The sequence below is a fragment of the Polypterus senegalus genome, chromosome 6, assembly GCF_016835505.1.
Source record: "Polypterus senegalus isolate Bchr_013 chromosome 6, ASM1683550v1, whole genome shotgun sequence".
Taxonomy (NCBI): domain Eukaryota; kingdom Metazoa; phylum Chordata; class Cladistia; order Polypteriformes; family Polypteridae; genus Polypterus; species Polypterus senegalus.
Window position 1 is genome coordinate 180,295,452 of NC_053159.1, and position 15,359 is coordinate 180,310,810.

The following is a 15,359-nucleotide window of genomic DNA, read 5'->3' on the forward strand; positions in this document are numbered from 1 at the left end:
GGTGAATTTCCCAAATGAAAGAAACAGAACATAGAAATAGTACAAACAGTTTTCTGATTGACATTTTATTGTAATAGGTAATATAAGTGGTTCCAGAGGCTTTGGATACAGTATATTTTTTGTTTTGCCTTGTGTATCGAAAATGAACAAATTCTGAGGATTGCCCACTCTAGAACATGTTACGTACAGTTGTTCCGTGTGAAAAGCATGGATTTTCTAAATTGATGCCTTTAACTTGCAGTGATTGGCCTTGGGAGTTATTAATTGACATAGCAAAAGCCAAACGAACAGGAAAATGTAGTCATTTGAAATCAAAGGGTAAATCATTCAGAATCAGCAGAATTCTTGGTATGAAAACATCTTCACGTCTTGTGCAACGTTTTAGATGCCCTTGAAATAGACTTTTTCTGGCATCGGAAGTGGACTTTCTAATTCTACGTCTTTTTTTCTGTGGCATGGGTATATATAGCGAAAAGCAGGACAATTATAATGTGTTACATGGTATTATGTACAGAATAACAACCACAGTGAGATGAATGTACGTTATTGACAATACATCGGAAAGCGAACAAATAGCACCAGTCAGTCAGAAAGACCAAGACTGAAATCGTACTGTGAGTCGGAAAGCGAGCAAATAGCACCACAAATACAGAAAGCCAGTCACACGCACTGGGTCGTTCACATTTTACATCCATACGGCAGATCCCCTTCACCCGATGAAAGCAGTCGGCCTTCTCATACTTGGGCACTTCCACCATCTCTTGGCAATTTAAAGAAACATTGGTAAAGAGCGACGCACAGGGACCAAATGTGCAGCTAGATGGCACCGCCGTTAACGTCCGTTGCAACGTACGGGCATTTTGTCGATGATAAGTACAGGGACGTGTGCCGAACATTGTGTCAGTGAAAAGGTGCCCTGCGCTTCACCATTAACATTTTTCCCAACCAAACATACCCCATGACCTCCTCCTGGTCACAAAGGAGCCCCATCCCCAGTTTGGTGGCAAACGGACGCCTGGTGCAGATTTGTATGGTGGACAAACAAACATACATACATACACACATACATATATCGACTCTGCTTTATATATTATAAGACATAGATAAAATACCAATAATCCCATCATATTTGAATCAGCATAAACCGTAAGCATTTTAACATACCTGCTCCATCATTTGCCATTGAACTTGCATTGATTCCAGATAATCCAAACAGTGGACACTCCCGATCAGTATTCACATGTCCCCATTTGTGGCACTTGATGCACCTAACGTTCCGCACCTATTAGGCACCAAAAATAAAAACACAAATAGTGGAACATGGAGAAACACACAATCACGATATTTTCAATATAGCTAAATAGTTTTTCATATCAAAGAAAAATTATTGATCATGTTTAGCAAATTGAAAATATAAAGAAAAGTTTAAGTTAGCTGTTTAGACTAACATGTAGTATTTACTGACACATAATATATTTAGAGTCACAAAATTTCTAAAAACAATAAATTAAAAAAAGGAAAGCTTAAATGCTACAGTGTTTCCTTACTTAAATCCCCCTACAAATTTCAGATTGTTAAAATAAGACTGTTTTTAAGTCCTAAACTTGGAGCATCTGAAAACTTAGAGGCTTATTATTATTTTTCCAAAATTATGTTTTGTGCTGTTACTGTTGTTCCTCTTGTACACTTTCGAAGCAATAACTGCTACACCACCACATAGCAAATACCCACTTTGCACCTTTTCAGATGGACTCTTGTTAAATCCTGTCAAACTTATTTCAAATTTTAATCCACTCATGACTTTATCAGTTTGTTACTGTACTGCAAGCAAATGCTTCACCTGTATATTTATTACTTGTAATTGTCCTGTATGAAGATTATTGATTAATTATTACACAACTGGAAAGAAAAACTTGTAAAAAGATGAAGTCTGCTACCACATTTTCTTTTACAGTTGCAGATATTCCCTTAAATTGTTGAATCATGTTGATTCTCTGTGCTAATCGCAGGGGAGTTTTAATTCAACAATAGCAAAGATATCCTCATTTTGCATGTTGTGTGGATTAGCACAAGTAATGTAGGATATTTTCCCCCATGGACGTATTTGAGATTGTTTGCTCTTGTCCTGTGATGGTCACCATGGATGCCTATTCTATCATACACTTTTTATCTTCATTCTCCGTGAAAAGATGGGATTAAAATGTTTTCTCAGTCTTCACTAGAAAATATATGAGGTAAGTAACATAAAAATCATAAAGTGATTCATTAGGCAAAGGTTTATGTAGGGGAGAAAAAAAATGAAATGGCAAAACAAGTGTAGCGAATGAAGGCAAAGATCAGAATGATAATCGAAGTGTTTGTCAAGCAATTTGTAAAAGCACTAATAAAATATGTATACATTTCTATTCTTTGATTTACTAAAAATACATTGCCATGACTTTTTACCTTTTTTAGTTTTGTGTATTCAATTTCAAAAGAAAACTGTTTACTAACCTGAATACCAAATGGTTGATCCCTAATGTTCATGTCATCCTTAGCATATCTGTTTGAAAGACAAAGAAGTTAACAACAAAATAGCACCATTTGGTATAATACTGCTGAAGAAGAGAACATGAACACACCAACTCTACCACACAAGATAATAATGAGGACTGTTACTATTCTTAACATAAAATACCGTTGTTCAAAATCATGCTTTGTCCTTTACCTACACATATTTCTAAAGAGTGATTGTTATTAAGAGATAGTGTAAAGTATACTTCATAACATATTTTAGGAGCGTGTGTGTGTAGATGGGCTGAACTTTCACTCCTCCAGTGATCTTTTGCACATCATTTCAACGGAGATTTACTGTATCATACACAAAAAAAAGAGTTTTATGGTTGTGTTTGTTACTAAAACTCCTTCCATCCATCTTCTGAACCTGTATTTTCAACTCTGGGTTAGAAGGAGCTACAGAACATCATAACAGAATCTATAATAATAAAAGGCAAAGTCCTCACTGACTGACTCACTCACTCACTCATCACTAATTCTCCAACTTCCCGTGTAGGTAGAAAGCTGAAATTTGGCAGGCTTATTCCTTACAGCTTACTTACAAAAGTTAAGCAGGTTTCATTTCAACGTCTGCCATGTTGAACTTTCTTATTTATGGCCCCATCTTCACGAAATTTGGTAGGCGGCTTCCCTGCGCTAACCGAAACCGATGTACTTACTTATTTTGATGGTATGACGCCACTGTTGGCCGCCATATTGAACTTTCCAACGTCACCAATTTTCAAAATTCCCGTGTAGGTAGAAGGCTGACCCCATCTTCACGAAATTTGGAAGGTGGCTTCCCCGCGCTAACGAAAACCAATGTATGTACTTATTTCGGTGGTATGACGCCACTGTCGGCCGCCATATTGAATTTTCCAAACGTCACTAATTCTCCAACTTCCCGTGTAGGTAGAAGGCTGAAATTTGGCAGGCCCATTCCTTATAGCTTACTTACAACAATTAAGCAGGTTTCACTTTGAAATTCTACGCGTAACGGTCATAACGATCAACAACGTCCGCCATATTGAACTTTCTTATTCATGGCCCCATCTTCACGAAATTTGGTAGGCGGCTTCCCTGCGCTAACCGAAACCAATGTACATACTTATTTCGGTGGTATGACGCCACTGTCAGCCGCCATATTGAATTTTCCAACGTCACTAATTCTCCAACTTCCCGTGTAGGTAGAAGGCTGAAATTTGGCAGGCTCATTCCTTACAGCTTACTTACAAAAGTTTAGCAGGTTTCATTTCAAAATTCTATGTGTAATGGTCATAACGGTCAACAATGTCCGCCATGTTGAACTTTCTTATTTATGGCCCCATCTCGAAATTTGGTAGGAGGCTTCCCTGCACTAACCGAAACCAATGTACGTACTTATTTCGGGGGTATGATGCCACTGTCGGCCGCCATATTGAACTTTTCAACAGTCTTTGTTACTTATGGGCCCATCTTCAAGAAATTTGGTAAACGGGTTCCCAACGCTAACTGAATCCTACTTACGTACATATATACGTCCATAGCCTGCAGCTCGGTCATCGTGTGAGGCGGCGTTGGGTCCCCCATCCCAACGCCTCCCATGTTGTTGGCTGCCTGCCTATATAAGGCCGTCCGTCTCTCCGGTCTCTACATTCCCTTTATTGCTTTGCCACGGAATTCACGTCTCCCTACCGATAACTACAGCCTTTTTGTTTAATCCACGGCTTCTCCGCTGTTTTATTGTTCATTTATTACGATTATAGTTATTATGTAGGTATTTTAGACTTACTTTACATTTCTCAGGTACCCATTTCCTTTATCATTCCAACCACCATTACCATGTCTATCGAGGTGATCACCATCGATCAAAGAACTGTCACTTACCGAGTGGTTTCCATGCCCGGAGATGCCGCCTGCCTTTTCCATTCTCTGTGTTACATATTGCACGGCCATATCAGGCTCACTCTTGATATCCGGAGGAACATTGTGTCTTTTGTATTGAACGACTGGGACAGGTTCAAGGTGTGGACTGATGACGGTACAGGAGATAATTATTCTACACAGGAGCACTAGAAGAGTGAAATGATTAAGCCCTTCACCTATGGTTCTGCATTTGAGTTGATGGCTGCCGCTGAATTGTTCGTTTGTCGCTTTCAAGTGTACCGAAATGGCCAAATATTTTACACCTTTCAACAACCGCCAATGCCTCTTAAACATCTTAGATTCACAGGAGACGATTTCAGTAGTGGACACTTTGATGTTTATGAATGTTTAAACTCTCAAAAGCTGGATGTGATTTTATCGCTGAAACCGGTTGTGTGCTTACAATGCTTGACAGATGCCGAATGTCACTTCAACACAACAAGTCCTGCAAATACTGTCGTAATTGAAACAAACCATGAAACTCAAACCGATTATGACAGCAGCAATCCAAGCTGTGAGATTTGAGACAAGATTACTGTTCACATGGCCAACTGTACGTTGCATGCTCAAGAGTAAGCTCAGCGCACAGCTTGGTCATATTACAACCGGAGGGCGAACTCACAATGTGGTATACAAAGAGATCCTTAACAAATAATTATTGGTATATTTTCCCTCAGTTTAAAAAGGTTAAATTTTCTTCTTAATAAAAATTTTAATGCAGTACTTTGCCGCTGCGAAGCGCGGGTATTTTGCTAGTCAGTAGATAAAGCAGGATGATGTCATGACAGGCCCACTAAAAATGTATTTATTACTTATTACTTATTAGTAAATGACTAGTTCAAAAGTTTGGAAACAGGCAACTTTATGCTTCAAAGTCCAATGCCCTAGCAGTGATGCTTCCTACAGAGAAAATGTATGGTCACCAATCAAAAACATTCACATCTTTGGAATGGGGCAAGAAATTCAGAGGAACAACTACACAGCTACTCTGGTAATCAATCAGAAGTGCTTCCAAGGCAAGGCCCAGAACAGCTGCATTGCTGCTAGTTTTAATGCTGATCATTTTCAAGGCAGAGGTTGGTCCTAAAATGCTCGATTACCGAAACAACAATGTGTTTAACATTTGTAAATCATTTTGAAATATGTGGCGAATGGCTATTACTGTTTATAGAACCTGAGGGCTCTAAAGCATAAGATTACTACTTTGTTTAAATTATCTTAATTATTTCTAGACTGGGGCGGCATGGTAACACACGGTGGCAGTGCTGCTGCCTCACAGTAAGGAGACCTGGGTTCACTTCGCAGGTCCTCCCTGCGTGGAGTTTGCATGTTCTCCCCTTGTCTGCGTGGGTTTCCTCCCACAATCCAAAGACATGTAGGTTAGGTGCAATGGCGATCCTAAATTGTTCCTAGTGTGTGCTTGGTGTGCGGGTGTGCCCTGCGGTGGGCTGGCGCCCTGCCCAGGGTTTGTTCCGGCCTTGCACCTGTGTTGGCTGGGGTCGGCTCCAGCTGGCCCATGTGACCCTGTAGTTAGGATATAACGGGCTGGATAATGGATGGATGGATTTCTAGACTGTCTATCCGAGTTGAAAATTAACTGTTCTTAAGCTTAAGAACTAATAATAATATGTTCCACAAAAAGGCTTCTCATTCAGGGTTATCTAGAACGCTTACTGATCATCAGGTGATTTCCAAAAACACTTTGGAAACAACAGGATAGCAACATCCTTATAGATTAATAGAAATATTTGAAATACATTTCTAAATGGGTATTTTTGCAATGGAAAGATAAAATAAAAAGATGGCCTTGCTTAATCAACTAATGTTAAGATATTAATTTCTCTGTCACTCACATCATTTAACCCTACAATTTTACATTTGCTTCACATGAAACTGTTACTACTTTCAGAGATTAATTAAAAGCAATTGAGATGGTTAAAGATGTCAATATGTTTCATAAACAATTATATTTCCTTAATTTAATGAAGAAAACAAACTACTGACTTTTCTCGGGGCGCTACTTTCTGCCACTCAAATTTATACTCCGATTCTCCTTCTTTCTGTAAATTTAAAAAATAAGGATGTTACATTTCTTTTGAATAACAAAAAATAAACTGTTTTAAGACAACACGCTAAAAGTATCAAAACTCTTACCTCCTTTGCCTCTTCTGTAAGATGTTAAGAACATGGAAAAAAAACAAAGGAAACACATGAATTCCAATACTGTTTTTTTTTTTTTTTTTTTAAACTAATATGCATGCCATGTAGGGGGGTGTAACAGAACAAGATGCAGAGGACAGAAAGATATGGAAGAAGATGATCTGCTGTGGCGACCCCTAACGGGAGCAGCCAAAAGAAAAAGAAGAACAAGATGCATGCCATGTAGAGACACAATTTTAATCCTTGTCTTGTACAAACCAATTTCTGTGGATCCAACATACACTAATCTCACTTGTTTCAAGCAGTTTCTGACGATTCAAAATGTAAGGTGCAGTATCTTCGTCTTATGCAAAACAGATACCAAAAAATTAAACCGATAATAGGAATACAACAATAGATTTCTATAATCAAGCAGCTCTCCAAAGGAATGGTGCGGCCAGAATGTCTCATGTACTACACTACACCACACTAATGCATTTAAATATCTGAACCTCAAAGAATATCATAATCTTTTTTTAATCTATCATTATTTTCAAACATATAACTTACCCTTCGATGCTCCTGGTGGTGCCTCATACATGAAGTTTAGTCCATTTTTAACTTTATCATCTCCCATCAATAACCTGGAAAAGAAAAAAAAAAAAAGAGGCCAAAAATTATACACATAGCATGTGTTGAGCAATATCACACCAACAGAAAAATGAGTGGACAACAATTAAATGCTGACAAAGTTAAGACAGACAGCTAGATAGCTGCATAGAGATAGACAGGTCTTTGAGAAGTTTGTTTAAAAGGAGCTGAATAAATAAGTATTAAAACACCACCCCCAATACACACAAGTACTACTAAAAAGAAAGAAACCTTTTGAGCTGTCACAGTCCCAGTGAAGCTATAAGCAGACATAATTCTGATGGTGTAAAGGAGCTCCAGTAGCGTTTCTTGACACACTTCTGCTGAATAATTCATTGGCTGAAAGTCTTCAGTGTTAGTGTTTCAAAGAGAGGATGTGCAGCATTGTTTATAATGACCACCATTTCTGTCTTCACTCTCTCCCCCATTACTAACTCTAGGAGATCCAGAGTGTGTTCTATAACAAAGCCTGCCATCTTAATCATTTTTTTGATTTGCTGAGCCTCTCCTGAAGTGATGTTACCAACTCAGCACACCACTGCCTATCACAGAGTTATAGAACATGAACAGGGCGTTACTACCCATATTAAAGGAATGCAGTCTCCAAATTAAAGAGAGTCAGCCATTCTCTTTCTTCTGTAGTTCCTCAGTGTTACTAGATCAGACTGTCACTGATGTGGACACTCGAGTACTCATAGCAGTAACCTCCACATCCACTCACTAGTAGTGACTGGGCATTGAGGCTCTTTGCTGCAGTGAAAGTCAATAAGCAGCTCCTTGTTTTCGCAGATACTAAATTGTCTTTGCAACAAGAAGCAGAGTAAAAATAACAACATACACAATAACAGTATCAACAAATATATTAAAACTATAATTAATAAAGGCAAGTTCCAAATGCAATGGATCGTTAAATGATTAAAGCGAAAATGGTGTTGTATCACTATAACCACATGATTAGACAGCAGTAATCTGAACCCTCTGAGTAGATGCAACTGGCAAGGCATCATTACTGTGCATCAAGTTCTAGTTAACAGTGGAAAAGGCCACACTGACAAGAGTTAACTAACCTGTTTATTTCTAATTTGCAGTGGATAAAAAGGTACAGAGTTAGATCCTATAAACACTTTAATAATTCAGAGAATTATTAATTTAGAATTAAATTTCATAGAATCAAAGTCAGTCATTTTCCAACTCGCTATATCCTAACACAGGGTCACAGGGATCCGGATTGAGCCAATCCCAGCCAACACAGGGCACAAGGCAGGAACAAATCCCAGGCAGGGCACACGCGCACACACGCACACACACACCCCAAGCACAAACTAGGGACAATTTAGCATCTCCAATGCACCTAACCTGCATGTCTTTGGACTGTGGCAGGAAACCCACGCTGACATGGGGAGAACATGCAAACTCCACGCGGGGAGGACCCAGAAAGTGAACCCAGGTCTCCTAACTGCGAGGCAGCAGCGCTACCCACTGTACCACCGTGCTGCCCTAAAAATCAAAGTTTTTTATATATAAAAATATATATATATATATAAAAATATAAAAATAAGAAACTGACGCCATCAGCCATGTTTAATTAGTATGCTGATGCCCACTTTCTTTTCTTAAAAATAAAAAATGTTAAAAGTTTTACAAATCTGCATGCTCTAAATCAGGGGTCAGTCCTGAAGGGCCGCAGTGGCTGCAGGTTTTTGTTCCAACTCAGTTTCTTAATGAGAAGTCAATTATTGCTGATGAAGCACTTATTACTCAAGTGGTCCATTTTAGTGGTCTCACTTGTTAAGGTTCCCCACCCTTATTGCTTATTTCAATCTTAAACTGTTGCATTCCCTGTTTAAATGGATCCTTATTAGCAATAAGATGTAAATGACAAAAGAGCCAGCAGTTCTCCATCTAACTTGTTTCCATCTACACCTGTGGGGATTCATCCTGCACTCTCTGGTTTAATAAAACACTTAATGTAACAGACTAACGTTTATCTATTTTAGGTTTCAAATCATCTGGATGATATCCATGGAAAAAAAAAAAATCAACAATATACGAACCTAAAATTGCAGAGTAACAAGTCATAAAATTAAATAAAGTCTGAGATTGGCGAGGATTGGTTTTTAATTAAGTAATTGGATTATAAAGAAGACCTGAAGCCACTGTGGCCCTCCAGGACTGACATTGCCCACCAGAGCTCTAAATCACTACATGACCCACTGTGCAACAGGGAGTTAAGAATTCAGTATTTCAGTATCAACTTTGATATAACCAGCCAGCCATGGAGCCAAGCAATGGGTGACACCTCAGCACCACACTAGTTTAGATGGAATGGAACAGTGTGAGGTTTTATTATGGTGGCTGGAGTGCCAATCCTGCCACCAACCCCCAAGTTTTCATTGCAGGTTGGAGGGACTACTTGCAGGGCTGGATGTAAGTTAACCTCATACCCAAGACGGAGCAATTACAGATTAAGGGACCAGCTATGTTATAAGGGTTGGAGATGGTGGCACTGACCAGAAGGCAGGAGACATAGCTGCAGGTGGCAGAGTTAAAGATGTTAGGATTTGCATTGGGTGTGACAAGGATGGACAGGATTAGAAATGCATTACAGGGTCAGGTCAGGTGGGACAGTTGGGAGACAAAGTCAGAGAGGTGAGATTACGTTGGTTTGGACCTGTGCAGAGATAAGATGATGGATATATTGGGAGATGGTAGGAATGAAGCTGCCAGGTAAGAGGAAAAGAAGATAGCCTAAGCAAAGGTTTATGGATGTGGTGAGAGAGGACATGCAGGTGATTGGTGTAACAGAACAAGATGCAGAGGACAGCAAGATATGGAAGATGATGATCTGCTGTGGCAACCACTAATGGGAGTAACCAAAAGAAGAAAAAGAAGAAGATGCATGCCATGTAGGGACCAACGGAGTGGAATCACTTCTGGCACTTAGGGGTTTTGAACAATCAACCTTCTGATTGCCAGTGCAGATCCATAGCCTCAAAGCTGCAAAATTACTATCCGCTCAAGTTTGGATTTCAAAATTAAAGTCTGAAAATAATGCTTTCATAAATTTTCTTCTCCTTAATTAGCCACTTTTAAAAGACATAAATACAAGGAGACGCAAATGAGTACATACCTATTGTTATATGTGTCTTGCTCCTTGAGGTACTGCTGCATTAGCTCCTCTTGCTTTTTCTTGTCAAATGTTAATTTTTGTTCAGCCATCCATACCTACAAAAATAATGCAACAATCACCAAAAATGCAAATTATTTGTTAAGCATGTTCTATAAATTTAGATTGTAAAATATGTTATAATAAACTATACGTACATTACAGCTGCACAATATGGACACAATTTTGTCTAAAGCTGCAATTGTAAAGTTAGTTACAAAATTAAAGTAAATTTAAAAAATGTATACACAAATATAAACATTATAAAAATATGACTGCTCGGTTTACCTTTAGCCATGTCAGAAGTTTTCTTTCTTTTTAGTAAGTCTAGTGTGTATTTGAGAAGGGTTGTCTGCTATATTATTTATTGAGCTTGTGTAAAAAGCTAAATTTCCTCCTTGGGACAAATAAAGTGCTATCTGTATTATATATTGAAGATGCATATGATGTGTATGTGTATATATGTATGTATATATATAGTGAAGGATGGCCGGCCATTTATCCCGGCCAATACCCCCAAGCCGCCAGGTGGAGCCCTCCTTGCAGCATGGAGGTCCCCGGAAGACCAGCAGGGCATCATGGACAATGTGGTTTTTATGCACAGCCCTGCTGGATGCCATGGGGGCCACAGGAGGGAGCTGCAGGGAGGACCGAGGGCTTCTTCGTGCCCTGTGACCCGGAGGTTCGTCATAGGAAGAGCGACGGACTTCCAGGTTGAAGAAAAGGACTATTTACCCTGACCCGGAAGGAATAAGGACTTGTGGACTGTTGGGCAGAAACACCTCCGAGTCAGGGAGTATAAAAGGACTATGGGAACTCCCAGACAACGAGCTGAGCTGGGTGGAAGGGTGGCAACGCGTCTGGAGGATTGGTTATTTGTTATTATTGAGATTTATATGAGTATTGTGGTGGAGAGTGTGCTTTGTGCACTGTGGAAGAAAAATAAAGTCAATATTTGGACTTTTACCTGGTGTCTGTAGTCGTGGACAGGGGTTCAAGGGAGTGAGAGCGCCCCCTATCATTCACTATATATATATATATATCCAGTAAGAGACTCTCTCTTTTCTTTTTTGAATATACGATGCCATCAGCTATTAACCCTCCACTTTTGTTCAGGCAAAATTTCAAGCCCTTCCATTCCAAGACAAATTTGCCGGGTGTTAAATCTTCATATTGCAACCTCTTGGTGACAGTAAAAGGATAAGAAAGTACACTTTCCAGTTCTTTTACTTGTGCCCACTGGCTTTCAGTTAATAAAACATTTTCATTGTCCAGTTCTTCAAGAAAGTCTTTTAATTCAAGCAAACGCTTTTGCCATCAAATAAATGCTTCCCCAGCGTGTTGTCTGAACCAAAATGGCTCCTTTTCCTGCACGTCTTTTCAAAATGGCATCTGTTTTAGGGTCCCTGGCTGAAATAGTTACTTGCCTCAATTTGCCAATTAGAGTAGCTGCATGACGATCTTTCAATCCATCTCTTATTGCAAGTTGCAGAGTATGAACAGCACAATGCATATGTTGAATAGTAGTAAGCTTAGATGCTTAGAGCTGTCTTCCTCTAATATCTGTTTGTCAGTTTCTTCATCTACTTTATTCATTTTCTCAATTGTGCTTAACATATTAGAATCATTATCTGTCACAATACATAGAATCTGTTCCTTTTTAATTTCAAAATCTTCTACAACAAGTGGTGTACAAAGTTATGCTAAAGTTCAGCCCTGGGTGGGAGCAAATGTGGAGAGTGCAAACAGAACCCCTGAACACACATCAGGCCACAGCACACACCTCCACCTACATCATTACACTTGTTTACACTCAAATGAACTTCTTAAACACATTATATCTGAAATAAAATGAAAACACTTTTTGTAATGTACCATAATCCAGATTACAATATGTGAACGTCAGGTTGTATAATAGCTCAGCTGAACTTCACACTGGTAGTAACACAATTATGCACTGGGCTTTATTCTTACATCACAGAAGTACTTCATTAGGACTTGTTTGTGAAATGAGACTTTTTTTCATTACAATTTAAATATATTAGGAGTCGCAGTCGGTACATTTTTGCCGACTCCAGGTACCCAAAATTGTCTCCGACTCCACAGCCCGGATTAATTTTCCCATTAATAATGACAAGCTGGCCAGTCCCCAAGGCACCAAAGCAGCTCCCTCCACTGTGCTTCACCACTGGTAAGATGTTTTCTAATTATTATACAGTGACCTTTTTTTTTATATATCTTAATTTTATTGATTTTTTTTTTACTTTAAATAACACTCCATACACATAACTCGAGTTTTACAAAAAGAAAAAAGAAAAAAAAAAGGTTTGAAACAAATCAACCCCCACCCCCGAGAAAGAGCGCTAGGCCAGCAGTATAAAACTTTATGCTAGTAAAGACAAATGAATAGATAAAATAATAAATGAATAAAGATAAATGGAGTAAAAGAGCTTATTCTAAAATGTTATTGATCAGATCCTGCCAGGTTTTGAAAAAGTTTTGTAAAGATCCTCTAAGTGCGACTTTGATTTCAAATAGTATACGACATCAGTTACCCACTGACTTAGAATAGCAGAGTTAGGATTCTTCCAATTGAGCGAGATAAGCCTACGTGCCAATAGCATAGTAAAGGCCATTACAGTTTGTTTGTCCTTCTCCCCTTTAAGACCCTCTGTGAGCCCACCAAACACAGCGGTTAGAAGATTAGGAGGGATTGTGACACCAAGGCTGTCTGAAAGGCATTTAAAGATTCTGGTCCAGAATGAAGTTAATTTGGTGCAGGCCCAAAACATGTGACCCAATGAGGCTGGAGCTCGACTGCAACATCCACAGGTTCGCTCTCGTCCTGGAAACATTTTGGACAATATAAAATGAGAGAGATGTGCTCAATATATAATTTGAAGTTGAACAACTCTACGCTTTGCGCATATGGAGCTCCAGTCAATTCTCTGCATTGCTACCTTCCACTCCTTTTCTGAAATATTGAGTAAAGAGATCCTTTTCCCACTTTTCTCTTGGATATTTGAAATGGAGGGACAGTAAAATAGTTTTATAGATTACAAAAATGATGTCTGAGTCCTCGAGACTGAGCAATATTTTTTCCGGTATAGACGTAAGTGGGAGATGAGGAAAATTGGACAGGTTCTGGATGCAGTGCCCTTTTAACACCACACATACTGCTGTGTGATCTTCACGGACTAGTCAATGTTAAGTTTATCCCACAATAAAAAAAAAAAAAAAACGCATTGTGGGGTGTCAAGGTGGCATTTGGCAAGTGATGTATTTTTGGAGAGCAGCACCTTCCTCCTTGGTGTCCTATTATGGGCACCACACCTGAGTTTTGTGTATGGTGGACTCACGAAGAAATACGTTATTGAAGAAATATGTTAACCGTTTCCAATATGTCCTTCAAGCCTTTAGTTGTTACTCTTTGGTTCTATTTTTGCCTCATTGACCAGTCGTGCAGTGGGTAGAGCTGCTGCCTCGCAGTTAGGAGACCTGGGTTTGCTTACCAGGTCCTCCCTGCGTGAGGTTTGCATGTTCTCCCCGTGTCTGCGTGGGTTTCCTTCCGCAGTCCAAAGACATGCAGGATAGGTGGATTGGCGATCCTAAATTGTCCCTAGTGTGTGCTTGGTGTGTGTGTGTGCCCTGCAGTGGGCTGGCACCCTGCATGGGGTTTGTTTCCTGCCTTGCGCCCTGTGTTGGCTGGGATTGGCTCCAGCAGACCCCCGTGACCCTGTAGTTAGGATATAGCAGGTTGGATAATGGATGGATGGATGACCAGTCTGTGCTGTGCCATTAAAGTCATCTTGGCTGGGCTCCCACTTTTATGGACAGCAGCCACAGTACTAAATCATTTCAACTGATGAATACCTAAACCCTTTGAAATGACTTTGTAACCCTTTCCAGCATTAGGCAAACCAACAATTCTTTTTCTTTAGCGAGGTAAGCTGCACATCAGCAGATGCTTCTTGGGAATAGCAAACTCAAAATATGCAACTCTTTTTTATTGGTCAAAGTAGCTCTAAGCCACACCTCCAGTCTCTTCGTATTGGTTGGATTCCAGTTGTGCCAACTCCAAGCTCCAATTTGCTTTGCTTGAGTCATCAGCTAAGGGGTTCACAGACTTTTTCCAACCTACACTAAGAATGTTTGATTGATGTAATCAATACGTACAAGAACAATACAATAATTTGTGTGTTTGTATTTAGACCAGACTTTCTTTGTTCATTATTATAACTTAGATGAAGATCAGACAAAATTTTAAAACAAATATATACATACATGCAGTTATTTCCAAAGGGTTCATATACCTTTCCTTGCCAAATGACATTTCAACATGACAATGCTGAATATTATTAATACAGGAGTAGGATCTTTTCAAAGAAAAATTTAAATATAGTTAAAAACAATTAAATACCATTTTTGGCTATAACAGTATGCCAGGGGAAATAAACGCATGGTGGTACTTCTGTGCTGATTACATTGTGGATTGCATGCTGACTGAAATAGCTCAGTCACAGCTCTACAGCCATGGGATGGACTTCTGCACCTCGTCAAAGTGTGTGTGACATCTGCACATATCCTCTGTGTCTTGCATGGGTACACTGGTTTTGTTAACACATCCTAAAGATACGCTAAGTTTACCAGTGACCGTAAATTGCTGTAGTGTGAGTAAGTGGACCTGTGACTCTTTCAATATTAATAAGTGCCTTGGTAGGTCAGAAAATGGATGAATGCTTAGTCTGTGGGTATTTTAGGCACCTAAGGTCAGTTTTTTTCATCTACAATATACAAGTCAGAGAAAGCTGAGGTACTTAGTGAGGGAATTTCATATTAACGTTGACCTTCCGAAACAGCCACAGTGCTTCAAATGTGTCTAACTCAACCTTTACACAAATGTAATAAATCCTGCCATTAAACCCTAAACAACAAAAGTGAATGCAAGCTTTTCATCTGTTTC

General features: G+C 39.2%; 1 protein-coding gene across 2 annotated transcripts in view; it reads right to left on the minus strand.

The window, feature by feature from the left end:
• Positions 1–15,359, minus strand: part of cir1 (corepressor interacting with RBPJ, CIR1) — a 76,116-nt gene that overhangs the window by 36,408 nt on the left and 24,349 nt on the right. For both annotated transcript variants that reach the window (XM_039757657.1, XM_039757656.1), the window contains 6 exons: positions 10,361–10,455; positions 7,150–7,223; positions 6,595–6,608; positions 6,445–6,500; positions 2,494–2,542; positions 1,165–1,282 (listed from right to left, as the gene is read on the minus strand). In XM_039757657.1, coding sequence (XP_039613591.1) covers positions 1,165–1,282; positions 2,494–2,542; positions 6,445–6,500; positions 6,595–6,608; positions 7,150–7,223; positions 10,361–10,449 — 400 coding nt within the window. In that variant the 5' untranslated portion in view covers positions 10,450–10,455. The remainder of the gene's footprint in view (positions 1–1,164; positions 1,283–2,493; positions 2,543–6,444; positions 6,501–6,594; positions 6,609–7,149; positions 7,224–10,360; positions 10,456–15,359) is intronic.